General features: G+C 37.7%; 1 protein-coding gene and 1 long non-coding RNA gene across 5 annotated transcripts in view; one reads left to right on the top strand and one right to left on the bottom strand.

Annotated features, from left to right (window-relative positions):
* Nlk (nemo like kinase) overlaps nt 1-10,444 on the bottom strand; it is a 145,293-nt gene extending 134,849 nt beyond the window's left edge. Inside the window, exon 1 of one of the 3 annotated variants that reach the window (XM_021728076.3) lies at nt 8,798-10,444. In XM_021728076.3, coding sequence (XP_021583751.1) covers nt 8,798-9,255 — 458 coding nt within the window. In that variant the 5' untranslated portion in view covers nt 9,256-10,444. The remainder of the gene's footprint in view (nt 1-8,797) is intronic. The other 2 variants (XM_021728075.3, XM_005327806.4) reach the window with 2 other exon arrangements.
* LOC120884504 (uncharacterized) overlaps nt 1-11,386 on the top strand; it is a 56,676-nt gene extending 45,290 nt beyond the window's left edge. The window contains exons 2-3 of one of the 2 annotated variants that reach the window (XR_013436220.1): nt 7,534-7,761; nt 10,741-11,386. This is a non-coding gene — a long non-coding RNA (uncharacterized LOC120884504). The remainder of the gene's footprint in view (nt 1-7,533; nt 7,762-10,740) is intronic. The other variant, XR_013436221.1, reaches the window with a different exon arrangement.
* The last annotated feature ends 3,753 nt before the right edge of the window (nt 11,387-15,139 follow it).

Below are 15,139 nucleotides of genomic sequence, written 5' to 3'. Positions count from 1 at the left end.
ACAAACAACAACAACAAAAAAAACACCACTTAGTATTATATTTTATTTGAAATTTAAAAATCAGGGATAGGGATGTAGATCAGTAGTAGAACACTTGGCTAGCATGCACGAGGCCCTGAGTTCGATCCCCAGCACTGCAAAAATAAAAATAAAAAATTTTTAAATCACTCTAAATGTTTAAGAAAACAAGCAATTAAGGGGCTGGGGGATGTGGCTCAGTAGTAAATGGATTCAATCCCTGACAGGAAGGGAAGAAGAAAGGAAAAAAAGATGTCTAAAACACTAAAAAGGTACAATACTAAAAGGAAAGCAGCATTCTCACATTTACATGTAGGGAAGAACTGAATGCCCATTTACAAATAAGCAGGCTGTCCTCTATGATTGAACCACAACATATATATTCCTCGTCAATCAGAAATACAAGTCTTTAGAACAACTGAACATTTCAAATCTGATCTCAAATTTCAAAACTCTTATATAGAAGTCTCATTTTTCCTTTAAACAATTTTAGAAGCTACTCAACAAGCTATTCTATAGTCCTGAAAAGAGAAAGTTGTTTGCTAGTTGTGGTCACTCACAGAATATACTTGCCCTCAAATAAGTACACTATGCCTTACAAATATCAATGCCATTTTATAGTAGAATCTTAGAAAAGATAGAACTGAAAAAATGAGCAAACCAAGGCTCAGAAAGCTTAAATAACCTTAGGATTGTTGGCAGCAAGGCTGGAACTAGAATACTTATCTACTAACTAGTTTAATGTTCTATTATTCTACCATTAATACATATAAATAAATTCTTCCCAAGGAAATGACACCTGGTTTACTAAGCTAGGAACAAAAATTCAAGATTTGAAAGAATTTTATTAATAAAAACAAAATGCTGCTATACTTAAAACATTATAATCAAACATGCTGTATATGTGTTTATATGTTATATGTGTACACGTATATATATGAATGTATGTTATGATTTCCCCACTTTAATACACATACAAAGGGGGAGTGGAAATCAAACAAAATCTCTCTCTCAAAAGCCATCAATAATCTATTTGATATATGCAATGATCTTTTCTCCCCCTCATTTTCTTTCACTTTTTATATGTAGCAAAGATCACTCCCATCCTCCTAACAATTTTCCACCATACTGGGTGTCATTCACTGTGAATACGTTTATTACCTGACTGTGCTGTACTTGGGCCTCCAGGAACTTCACTTACAACAAAACATTCCCTAAGGCTCAGAGGGCCTCAGTTATCTCTACCCTTCTATTTATAAAGCAGAATTAAATCTGACCAAGTCACTATCTTACTTAAAGTAAGATAGTTGACATTAAAGTCTCAATAGTTGATATTTGCAGGGGGGGTTTCAATCTCTTTTCATTCTCCACCAATTAAGGTTTTTTTTTAATATTTTTTAGTTGTCGATGGACCTTATTTGTTTTTATTTATATGCATTGCTGAGAATCAAACCCAGCGTCTCACGCATGTTAGGCAAGCGCTCTATCACTGAGCTACAACCCAGCCCCTCTTATGGTTTTTAAGACATTGTTCTCAATCATTCCCCTTGTGAAATTGTAATTCTTTAGGTATGCTGTATGTCTCTTTTTTCTTTTTTTTCTAATTGTTTGATAATTTTTATTTCTTCTTTTTAGTTATACATGACAGTAGAATGTATTTTGACATCCATATATAGAATATAACTTCACATTCTTGTGGTTGTAGATGATGTGGAGTTAAACTGGTGTGTATTCATATATGAACACAGGAAAGTTATGTCCGATTCATTCTATTGTCTTTCCCATTCCACCCTCTCCCCCTTCCCCCGCACTCCCCAGCCATCAGTCCAGTGTGCTGTATATCTCTTTATGTGGTGTATGTAGATATGTGCTTTATTTACGAAAAGAATAAGATTCTTGCCCTCCCATCCCTGCCATAAAATCCTCAACTCTTCAGCATGACATTAACTCCAGCCTGGTGATCTCCTGCATTCACCCAGAATGCCCTTTCCCATTGGTTGACTCCCATTCTAAAACCTTTAAAAAAGGTAAAGTAGTATCAGGAGAATGGTAGTATCAAACTTACACGTAGGAAGAAAGTGACTGCCCATTTATTTGTAAAATAGGAAGGCTTTCCTCCACAATTTAAGTATTACCTATTCTAGGAAGTGTCTATGCTCTCCATAGAAATCCCTTCTTTAAGCTCCTCTAATGTCCAGAAACTATCTCTACTGCTGTATTTATGGCACTGAACTATAATTATCTATGTACAAATCTATCTCCCAGACTAGGGAGATTAATCTTTAATCTCTATCATCCAGAAGAGTGTCTCATAAATAGTCCACATACAATAAATGAGTTTTATAAGAAAATGTGAAAATAATATATCCTTATTTAATGTTTCAAATTTAGTTTCAACTCTTCACTAAGGATATGGATTCCCTGAAAGTAGAGGTGTATTATTTTTTCATACTATTTACTTGCCTATAAACTCCTTCAAGTAAACATCATGATGTAAATATCCCCAAATCTCAGTATCAAGCACAACAGAGATAACAAAAGAAGCTTGATGGAGGTTTACAAAGTTATTCATAGAACTAAATATCCTCATTTACTACCTACAAAAATGCTGGTCCACAGCAGGTTGACAATAAAAATACATGGACTAGTGTGTTCCAAAAGTGTCAAAAACTTTCACTGTCTTATTGTAGATATTATTCAATTAGCCCAACTAACTTAAAACACAGAGGTAAAACTGGGTTTAGGTAAAGACCACCATGGCCGACATTCTTGTAATACTACCTATATTCATACCACTGCAACTAAATATTAAAGTTCAATCTCACCATAATTTCTTTTGAAGTCATCTTTCCATAATGTCAGAGTGCCAGAATTCTTGTTAATGTTTCTTGGCTAAGTATGTCAGAACTACCAATGAAATCTATCATGACTCGTCACATGCTCATTGACAGTTATAACTGTTGCCTCAGGCACTCTGTTACTCCTAAGCAACAACAGGATCAAACTGACAGCTATTTTAGTTAGGAAATCATTGTTGACCCAATCAACAAATAATTCATTGTGGTATTATGGATGCATAGAGAATGATAACTATAATTTTGTAATAAAACAGTTTTTGCCCACCAGCTTCATCCCATTTACTGGTTAGGTGACAAATGGAAATTTTTCTTTGGTCATAACAATTTCTATCAATATTAAGGAAAACACAGTATATGAACAGCTGATTCTTGAATTGCTAGGATATCAACAAGTCTAATAACCAAGGATAGCCGCTCAATTATACTATAGAAATCAGTGATAATTCTGCCACACCAAGCTGTTTGTTCCAGAACTCCAGGAAAGAACTTTTAATATCAAGGAACATTTCTATAGCTGCCCATGCTTTGAAGGTAAAACCCCAGAATTCTATAAGCATTTATCCAAGTAATGCATTTTACAAATATTCTCCTCTAGCATAGCAGATGAAAGGGAACTAACTCTATTAGCTCCCATTTCTCTTTCTGGACTTAACACCAGTGGTACTAACTGATGGTTAAAATATTTAGAGAAACCTTTTAAAAGACAATATTTCTGAAATGTCTTTTTTAAAAAAATTGTCTTCCTTTTCTAGGCTGATATTCAACAGTATAACATGAAATTTCTCCCCAAGCATAAAATAAGTTTCTTGTGTGTGTGTGTGTGTGTGTGTGTGTGTGTGTGCGTGCGTGCTATGGTTTTATTTGTGTTTTGTGAACATAATCTGGATAATCTTGTCAGGAGTTTAAATTCAAAATGATTTTCAGTGTTACAGGATATGGGGTTTCAATCACCAAGAAACTGGTGCATATCATTAGATTGTGCTACTTTTATTCTTTCCTTTCTTGTCTTTCTCTATTTGTGACCATGAACCTGCAGTTTCTAAAAGTAAGTTCATTTGTAGTAGAAATTAACAACATACATCTCCACATTTCTAGCTTCACTAGGCTGCTTTGTTATGTCTAGAAGAGCAACTGTTCCCTTTTTATGGTGTAGGCTCTGCTTCTTCAAAGCTCTTTTCACAAAGCAGACCCCTCAAAGAATCCAGCTGTGGCTGTTAATCTTGGCTGGTAGTAGAGAAACTTCTCAACACTACAGATTCTTAACCTGTAAAACATAGTTAATATCAAAATACATTTGCATATACTACTCTTCCTGATGCAGCTAACTCCGGTATTTTCCCTAACATATATCCCAAAAGCACCCCCATATTTTAAAATCATAGTTAGGTATTTACAGAGTAAGAAGACTAGAGAAATCATCAATGGTGGGGAGGGGAGCTCTAATTTTCACAAGAAAGAGGAACAAGCTAGACAATCTCTGCCATGTATAAGCGTTTACACTGAATAATTTTTCATTGAATCAAACACATTTCCCCCACCTCACTGTGATCTTCTTTAGCAATTCACACTTTCTCATCCAAACACAAATAAAATGAATTTCCACTAAAGCTGAACTTTACCAAAAAGCCTGTCCTTTACTTGCTACGTTCTGAAAAGAAAAAAATAGTTCACTTCCCAGTATATAAAACTTCCCAGTATATAAATCTACAATACTTTCTAAAACAGTGCAGATGATCTGACTAGAACACCTACCAAATGCACAGTAACATGAATTTTTTTGTTAGTTTTAATTAACTGAGAAAACAGGACAGAATATTTGCCCCTTGGCATTGAATCTGATCTTCTTTTCTTTCCCTGGTATATAGTACAACTAAGTCATGCCTCCAAGAGTCTGCATGTTGATTTCACCTGGTAAATCGGACAAATCCATGAGGACTGTCCATGCACATTAACAAAATAGTTTGATTTTTCTACCAACAATAACTACAATAAGAACATTTATTGAGAGCTTACTGTGTGCTTGATAGTGTACTCACTGGTTTATAAGGATTACTTCATTTAATCCTCATACCAATCCTGAGATAAGCACTATCATTATCCCCATTTTATAAATGAGGAACAGAATGGGTAAATAATTTATCAAGATCACAGAGTTAGTAACTAAATATCACTACAGTGAAGCTTAAGTTTTGAAAGATAAAAGTAACCTGCTGAAGGTATTAGAATAATAAGATTCAAAGCTCTCCAACTTTCCTTGAAGTACAAAGACAACAGACCTAATGAATCCCAAAATCTTTGATCTTTTAATTAATCAGACAAGTCAAAAACCAAAACACTAATTTTATCAAATAGAGGCTTTTCCCAGACTCACTTTTGTCAAGGCAGCATGTGGCATTAATCCAATCTATATTTTACATTGCCAATTTCAAAAACTGTCTGAGCAGTCCTCAAAATGCTCTCATGTGGTCAACTTATTGCAATTCATACACTTCATAACCCCCCTGAAGCTCTTTGTCCCAAAGTTGTCATACTTTTAAAGCACAGTATTTTTCTCTGGCAAATGTGCACTACACTGTACAAAAAGGTACATTTTATATTCTATTCACCAAATGAGTAAGATTTCTGTTTGTAGGCTGTTATGTGTTACATTTTTAAAATGTCCATATGGGCATCTGGAAACATTGACATCTGATAACAAAGGTAGAATTAAATATGTTTTGATAACCCATAAGCAACTCTATCACTGGCAATGAATATATCTGAAGCTAACCCATGATCACATTACCAGGTAAACTAGAGATAAAACATAGCAGACAGTTGTTAATGAAACCTTAATTGAACTGTCAAAGCACCATCTTTACCAGCAACTTAATGGGTAATTCACTTCTTTTATACAACTGTCCAATATTGATAAGTTATCCCACTAGTTAAATTCAGCAGAAAGATAATCAAGTAAACTAAAGTGTTCCATAATAAATCTGAATGGTAAAATGCTGCATCACGGAAAAAATAAATATAAAATAAAATGCTATATTACTTCTATAAATATCTCTTTTCTATATGTAAAAACAAAATTCCTTAAAATTACAAGTCACTTTTTTAACCATCAGATAGTATCCCTGAGTGCATGTCCAGAAAAATAAATTGAGAGCAGATATGGCTCCTTGTCATATGCTATGCCAGAAGAATACCTGCAAAATGTACTAATGAATGTATGTTTGAATCTAAGTGGATCTCATGATACCCAGGTAGTTATATGGTGCATTGAATCAAGTGATATACCATTGGAAGAACATTTTTTGTTCCATTTTAATCATTTTAGAAAATAGTTATTTCAGACTCATAAGATACCTCTCAAATTAAAAAAATCTTATTTCAGTACAAAGTGGAAAAAAAACTAATTAATGTCTTGAGTTTCAGAATACTAGTGCAAATTCACACTGGTTTGGTTTTCAATCTCTAGTTTTAACAATCTTACTCAGCACTTAATTCCAAATACATTAAGCAATTCAGACAACAAAATCATCAATATGTAAATATAAAAATAGAAAAGTATTTGCATACTAAAAACACACACTTGGGAACTCTTTCCTTTCTTCATGTTAAATTGTATTTTACCAGAAATAGTTGATAAAAATACTCAATGAGGAAACAAGGAAAAACTTGGTTTAAAAAAACAAAAAAAGACCAGATCATCAGAGGATACAGCTATGTAAGGACACAATGAGCTAGCGGCCACCTACAAACTGAGAAGCCAAGCCTCAGAAGGAATCAAACCTGCTAACACCCACATCTTGGACTTCTAACCTTCAGAACTGTGAGAAATAAATTTCTGTTGTTTAAGTTAAAACAAAGAAGAATCTGCCTAGGACACCAAATAACCAAGCATTAAATATAATTTAGCAGTGTGCTAGGTGCTAGGGAGAACTAAAGAAGTACTTTTGTAGATACAACCCTACCCTCAAAGGGCTTACAAATGTAGTCAGTGAGACAAGGCAAACGTGAAACAACTGTATTCAAAAGAAGATGTGGTGCACAGAGGCAAATGTCAAGTCCATGGTATGTTCCACAGGTCAATCAAGGAAACTCTAGAATGATTCAAATCAAACACATTTAGATTTTCAGATATGGGTGATTTGTATTACACACTATCAGAATGTTTGCTATATGAAAAGTTCTTCACCACCTTGACCCTTTAAAAAAATTTTTTTTTCTCCTGTACTACAAACTTGAAGTTAAAACTTCTAAAACTTAAGCTTCTACTTCACACTACCTTTTGGTATAAATGTAAGTGATAAATGCCTTTAGAATATACTCAAGAATGCTGCAACCTGTTTCCCTTTCAGTATCCCTAGTTCTTAGCATTAAATGCAAAACATTAAAATCAGAGCACTCAGAGTTTAAGAAAGAAAAAAATCCAAATTCTCATAAATAAGTAAATCAATGACAAAATTTAAAGAAAGGAACAACTGTTTTCCTGTATCTCCTCTTAGCCCCCAAAGCTTAGAAATCCTCAAGAGTTAAGCAAGGAATGGAAGTTCATTGTGAAATCTCTGAGAATAGGCTATGGAAGGCAAAAGAGGAAGACAGGAACAGGCAGGTCTCTAGGCAAAGTGACTGAAGAGGTACCATTATCAGCTATATTCTTTCCCACTAGGAAACCCACACACCTTGGAGAAAGGAGAATGCAGCAGCAGCAATCTCCATGAAGAGCAGCTGAGAAAAATTGGACTTTTTAAAAAAGAAGAGGAAGAAAAAGATGAAGAATCAGATCATTTAGCTGTCTAGGTTATAAAATCTGAACTATAAAGATAGCAAGTTATAATGCAAATGGTACTCATCAATTTTAGCCTCAAAACAAGGACAAAAGGAGATATTTACCAAGGTAGTTCCAGAGTTCACTTTCCTGTTGTGACGGGGGTTTTTTCCAGACATTAACAAGAATCTATTTTTGAAAGCACTGAAAATACCAATTCACCTATCCACACTGGAATCCTTAATCCTTAAAAAATAAAACCTAATTCACTCTATTTTTGATAGGCATAAATTTTATTATAAACTATACTCTTTAAGAATGGCAAATAGAACAAAATGTTGCATTTCAAAAACCCATAGACTTTCAAAAAATATCCTAGCACTAGCAAAAGTAAAGCATTTTACTTGTTTGAAAAGTATACTTCCTACAATAGCAACTGACCAAGGGATTAAAAGCAACTTAAGAGGCACTAAGTGACACTAAAACATTACACCAAATGTGGGCCACTGCATAGCTACAGTCTACTAACCTCATTTGTGGTACTCATGTGTGATGCTATATTTAATGCATTCTTATCAGAAGGCTAAAGCTACATACTTCCCAACTGTAGCTTTATGTTTAAAATAAATCACTCAAGCAGTGATTTTAACTGGTTCAACTATGAAATCTACCTTCCTTGTGGGGATCAAGATCACAAAATAAGGCACAAAAAGATGTAAAGGATGAGAAAGTAGTGATGAGAAGACTATTCCAAAGGAATCAAGTTGGTTCAGTCATTTTGGCATTGGCTGCAATTGGGCAACTATGTAAACTCAATCAAACCCATGAGAGATGACCAAAGTCTTTGTAGGAATAAGTATTTCATACCTTGATCTACTGATCTTGACTTGTCAGTGACTTGCTGACTTTCTGAATAGGAAAGTTTGGTTGTCAACAAACTTAAGTATATCACTCATGAGAAGAAGCTCCACCAAAATCTGCCATGACTCAAAAGCATAGGCCTAAGACAGCCAACCTTAATAGGCCTATGTAAGTGAGGGTGGCTTCCTACAGTTGAGTAGCTTGCTTCACTTTGGTCATGTGGAGAAAACCATGAGGAATGTCTCTCCCAATCAGAACCATGAGGAGACACCACAAGAAGTTGTGCTTCTCTTTTGATACTCACCAGACAACACCAAAGGCTCCATATCCAATAGGTCTATCCGGCTCAATATCCAGCTGCTGTTGTGGATGATGCGAGTGCTGATGATGGTGCGCCTTAACTGTAGCAGCTGCGGCAGCCTGTACCTGAGCTGGGGCTGCTGCAGCTGGTCCAGGAGCCTGACCCGGTGCCGGTGATGGGAAATATGGCTGTTGCTGCCCAGGGTTTAACATGGCTGCAGCTGCGGCCGCTGCTGCGGCTGCCGCAGCAGCCGAAGAGGTATGCTGCTGTACAGGGTGTACAGCAGCAGCCGACCCCGGATGAAGATGGTGTTGAGGGTGATGGTGGTGGTGAAGGTGAGGAGGAGGAAGGTGTGGAAGGTGGTGGTGATGGTGGTGGTGGTGACCTGCTGCTGCTGCAGATGTACCGCCATTGTAAGCCGCCATCATTTTTGCGTTGGCTCTTGCGCCACAAAGAGACATTCAAAAAAATGCCCTTTGATTGGAAAGCAAACTGGGTCAAGCTGTCATTTGGCCATTTAAAAATGAAGAAAAACCACTCACTCCACCTCAAAAATCATAGAGTGTAACTGGCTTTATGTCTTCATCAGTCAATCCAAACAAGTTAGAGGATCTTGGTGTTTGATTTTTGGGTGAGCGTATGTGGAAAGGTGTAGGTTGCCAAAAAAAAGGGGGGGAGGGGGGAAAGGAGAAAAAGAAAAGAAAAAAGGAAAAAAGGACCCCTTCCCCCCAGGATTCCTGCCACAAGTGGTACTAAAACTCCATTCTTACTTTGGGGGAGGTTCCAACTTTGAATATGGGAATAAAGGCCAAACCTCCCGACCCCCTGAACTCCACACACGAAAAGGATCAGGTAATACACCACCCTTGGAATCTTGTAAGAGGGTTGACTCATCTACCCCTTCCATTCCCACATCCTTTTCTAAACACCTACCACCTCCTCAAAAACACAATTTTTAAAAATTCCAACCACCCTAAATAAAAAAAGACGGGGAAATTTTTCAGGGAAACCAGCTTCCAGCTTCCCCCCCCCTCGAACTCTCAGGCCTTCCTACATCTCCCCCTATTCTTAGTCTGGTTGACCTGATATGGGGGGGGGGGTGTACCAAACTTTCCTGGGCAGAATGAGCCAGGGAAGAAGGTTGGAGGAATAAGTGAGGAAAAGAGGCGACAGGCAGGGCAGAGAGGAGAAAAGAGAACCGGGGCAAAAGTAAAGGTAAGGAGGTGCAGGGAGGAATGAAAGAGAGATGGACAGCACTCGGACGCCCAGACAGAGGGAACCGCCCCGGTAGGAGGTTAGGGTCCCGGGGCCAAAGAATAGAAGCCCCGGGAGGCGGGCGGGGTACGATCGGAAGCGGGCTGACTCCTGCCCCCGCCGCCGGCTGCTTCTGCTGAGGAGGGTTGGGGGGGAGAGCGGGTGGGTCCCCCCGCGCGACGGCCCCTGCAGGGCTTAAGGCTGCTCCGTCTCCCCCCCTCCCCCCCTCCCGGCTTCCGTCCCCGCGGCTGCTTTCTCCTCAGCCGCTGCGGCCGCTTTCTCCTCAGCCGCCGCCTCCTCAGCCGCCGGTGCCGCCGCGGCCGGACTCACCTCCCCTAGCAAAGCCGGATAGAGCGGAGCCAGCGGCGGACACGCGCAACCAGCCGCCGAGGCCCCGCCCCCGCCTCACACTGACCGGTTGCCCTGGCCAATCCACGCCCACCTGTCCGCGTCCGCCTCCAATCCTGGGCCGGGAGCTTCAGACAGGCGCACTGTTCGACCAGTGGCAACAAGGTGTGGGTCTCCTGGGGAAATCCCGCCCCCGATCCGGGATGGGCAGACAGAAAGGCCAATCAGAAGGTAGAGTTTGGTCTGATCGACAAAGCTGAAAACCAATTAAAAATCAAAGATCTCCGTGACATTTTCTTTCGCCTCTCTCCTCTTTTCTTTTTCTTCTTTTATTTTTTTGGCAGGAGCAGGAAGCTGCGTGCTAATCCCGCCTGCAAAAGCTGGAAGAGAGGGGAGGAATGAAAGAGCCAATCATGAGCCAGGAACAAAGAACTGAGCAACCAATCCTTGGGTTGAAGATAAAGTAGGCTGGAACTGGGGCCAGATAGACATATGATTTGACAAATGGGAAAAAAGATTGGTTTAAGTCCCGCCTTTGAGATCTGCTATAGGGCAGGATTGTGGGGAATTTGCTGTCATATCGGAGACGAACTCCTCAAGGGGCGTGGCCAAATAAAAGGGGTGTGGCCTATCAGGGGGCGGGACCGAGCCTAGAGGGCGTAATCCAAATCATCACTGGTCCATTGATAAGAGCTATCTAGTTACTATCCATTGTAAGACGTAAGGTGTGGAAAGATGAGAAGAGGTTTGGAAAAAAAAAAGGAACGTTGAGCCTCAGAAACTAAATGTTCAAGGTTACCCAACAAGACAGGCATAGAAGAAGCTCAGTAGACTGACAGTTCATAGCCTGTGACTGGTCCAACAAGGTTAATTTGATCTTGACCATAAAGAGGCGTTATCTCCAGCATTCAGAACTTCCTCTCAACAGATGGTAAAGCTGTTGGTACGAATTAAAACCAAAAAATAAAAATAAACTTAACCACAAAAATAGTAATTGTCTCCTAAATTTTCTAATCAAGTAAGTTCTAGTCATTGAAATCTTTCTAAAATAAATCATCCTTTTACATTATTTCACTTATCTGAATTAACTCTTCTTTTAAAATGTGAAATAATAGACTTAAGAAACCTTGTTGTTTTGGGGTTTTGGTCCTAGAGATCAAACCCAGGGCCTGTCATGCTAAGAATATGCTCTACCACTGAGCTGCACCCCAGCCAAAACCGTTTTTTGTTTTGTTTTGTTTTGTTTTTTACTAAAACTGTAATCAGAAACCTGGAAATCATCTTTGAGTTTTCCCTACCTATTCACTATTCTTCCAATCAATCATCAAATCTTAAATACTTCTAAATATCCCTCCTCCTTCCTCTCTCATCACCACAGCATTACCCAAATTGACACCACTAACATCTTTAATACATCTTGGCTACCCTCCTTTAAACCATCTTTTGCTGAGGGGAAAGTAACATTTTGAACTCTCATCGTCCAGAAAGGAGGCTAATGTTGAGGACGCTACTACCAGAACTTCCACTGCTTTGACCACATTTCAAATGTATGGCCTTCCAGCCAAGATGCTACAATTTCATGTTATTGGAGCATTCGTTGCTCCCTGGGGGTTTTAGCTTTAAGTGTGAACCAAAAAAGAAGGGATGTGCAGATCTCTACAGAAATTATGATTCCATCAAAGAGGAGATGAAGAAGGTTGGTATCTTTCAAAGTAAAAAGTGATTTTAGAATGTAAAGAATTTCTTTCTATTGCATTTTGTAGATGTTTGTCACTGACCTGTGTTCTTGATCTATGAAACATATGAGGTAAAGAACAGTTTTCTTGATAACCAATTAGCAAATAAATAAATAAATAAGAAGTAAAAATATAGTAGTACTCTCTTATCTAGTTTTCACTTTCCATCAATTCCAGTTATCCATGATCCACTTCAGACCAAAAATATTAAATGGAAAATTCAGAAATAAACAATTGTAAATTACACAATTTGTAAATGGCACACCAGTCTGAGTGGTGGGATGAAATCTTAAGCCATCCCACACTGTATACTTGCTCTCTGTTTACTTAGTAGCCCTCTTAACTATTAGACCAGTGGTCAACATGCTTAAGTCATTCTCCTCACATCATCTCATCACCTTGGCATCATTTCATCACAAATCATCAGAAGAAAAAGGGTGAGTATAGTACAATGATATATTTTGAGGGAAAAAGACCATGTTTGCATAGCTTTTATTACAGTATATACAACATGCAGTTGAACATCCCTAATTTGAAAAATCCAAAATTGGAAATCCTCCAAAATCTGAAACTTTTTGAGGGCCAGTGTGATGCCACAATGAAAATTTCCACTCCAACTTCATATAACAGATCATAGTCAAAACACAGACACAGCTGGTGTGGTGCCCCACACCTGTAATCCCAGAGGCTTGAGAGGTTGAGGCAGGAGGATCACAAGTTCCAAAAAATCTATACTATATACTGTTCCAAAATCAACCAAAAAATGGTCCTTTGTTTTAGACAAAATGCTTCTGGTCCCAACATTTTGGATAAGGGATATTCAACCTGTATTTGTCCTATTTAATAACTACTCATAACTAGTTATTGTTATTAATCTCTTACTGTGTCTAGTTTTTAAATTAAACTTTTAAGATTACATGATTTTTTATATTTTAATTGTTAATTTATTTAAGTCCATAAATGTATATGAAAAAAAAAAAAATATATATATATATATATATATATATATATATATGTATTGTTTAGGAATTGCTTAGTTATTATCCACAATTTCAGGCATCTGCTGAGGATCTTGGAATGTTTCCTCTGCAAATAGGGGGAAATAGTGTACACATCTGACCGTGCCTCTACCCTTGAATAAAGTCAATAACACTAAGTAGCCTGGCCTGACATGGTTTCTACCTACTTCAAGGACCTTATCTCTCATCTCCACACTCTATACTTCAGACATTCTGAACTTCTTTCAGTTCTTCAAATGCTTTGTTGCCTCCCAACCTTCACTGCATATCTTCAGTTCAAAACAATCTGTACCCATGCTCCATTCCTCTAATTCCTCCTTCTAGTGTTCATGTAAAATTTTCCTGCAAAGCTTTCACTACCCCTGTTCTAGATTATGTGTCTGTGTTATATATCTTCATGGCACTGCCTCCCTCATAGCACTGAGAACTCTATATTTTAGTTGCTTTATTGAGTTTGACTTGGACAGAGAGTTTGTCTGCCTTACTCAGTGTCATATGCCTAATTCCTAGGACATTGCCTGAAGAAGGTAAAGACACTAAAGATTTCCATGAGTTACTGAATATCAGAGACCAGGTATAAATCCAAGTCTGTCATTTACTAGCTCTATGACTTAGACGATTTGATTAGCCTTTCTCAGCCTCAGTTGCCCCAACTAAAATAATATGTGCTTTATCAATTTGATGTGAGAATTGAATGAGGTGATATATTTAAAACTGCTTGTCAAAGAGTAAAAAGTTCAATCAATATACATTAATTCTCTTCTACCCTCACTCACACTTTATATTTGGGATGCCTTTCCCATTTTCCATTGAACATCAGTCTCCTTTAAAGTATGTTTCCAGAAGCTTCTCCTGACCCCCTCATTCTTTCAAATGATGCATTATTGTTATACATAGTGGTGGGATTTGTTGTTCACATATTCCTCTGCACACCCTAGGAACTTCTTAACCATGCAAATCCTCTAGTTCTACCCCAGACCTACTGAACCAGAATCAGGGATGAGAAAAAGAAGTAAGGAATCTGTTTAACAGCCCTTCATATGATTCTTACATAAAGAAGCACTGACCTACAGGAAAGAAGCTTAGTCTTCTTACAGCTTAACCTATTATAGTGCCTAACACATAGGAAGTGCTCCATACATGTGAAATAAACTAATTAATCTAATCTACCAGAAACTGATGGCACATTACAAGTTACTTATTCCTTCCCCAAACATACACTGAGCCCCAATTATGTCTAGTAATGGTGTAAGCTTCAGTGTGGAAGACAGGGAGATACTTGTATTAGTATCTGCCTTACAGAAGCTCTACATTTTTTGGAGCAAGATTTTCCATATTAGGGAGTGCACACTCCAAGGGGTACACAAAGTGACCTATTAGGCTCCTGGAAGAAATTAGCACTACTTCTATTTCCATTTTATTTCACTTTTTTTCAATGTTCATTTTGTTAGTGTTTGATAGTGTACATAATACTAAAGAGTGGTGTGCATGTTTATAATTTATACACAAATAAAATATACAAGTAGAAGATCTGTGCCCCACCCCAGTTATAAAAAATATTGGGAAATCATTAGTCGTGTGACCACTTAATGTTCACGATATAGATCAGTGCTGCCCTATAGAAATAGAAAAACCATATGTTAGATTTTAAATTTTCCTGTAATTACATTAAAAAGCTAAAACAAACAGGTAGAATCATTTTATATATTTTTTATTTAACCCAATATACTCTAAAGATTGTCATTTTAACCTATAATATATGTAAATATACCAAGTCTTTGAAATCTGGTATGTATTTTGCATTTACATACAGCACCACTCAACTGAATTGAAAGTTCAGTTTTCTCTGTCACATTTCAAGTGCTCATTAGCCACATGCAACTCACAGCAACCGTACTAGCACAGATCTAGATCATGGGTTTGAATTCTTGCTCTATCCCTTACTGAGTTATGTGACCTTGGGCACATTCCTTAATTTATCTTAGTGT

This window comes from Ictidomys tridecemlineatus, chromosome 3 (assembly GCF_052094955.1).
Source record: "Ictidomys tridecemlineatus isolate mIctTri1 chromosome 3, mIctTri1.hap1, whole genome shotgun sequence".
Classification (NCBI taxonomy): domain Eukaryota; kingdom Metazoa; phylum Chordata; class Mammalia; order Rodentia; family Sciuridae; genus Ictidomys; species Ictidomys tridecemlineatus.
This window is presented reverse-complemented; position numbering and strand designations above follow the sequence as displayed.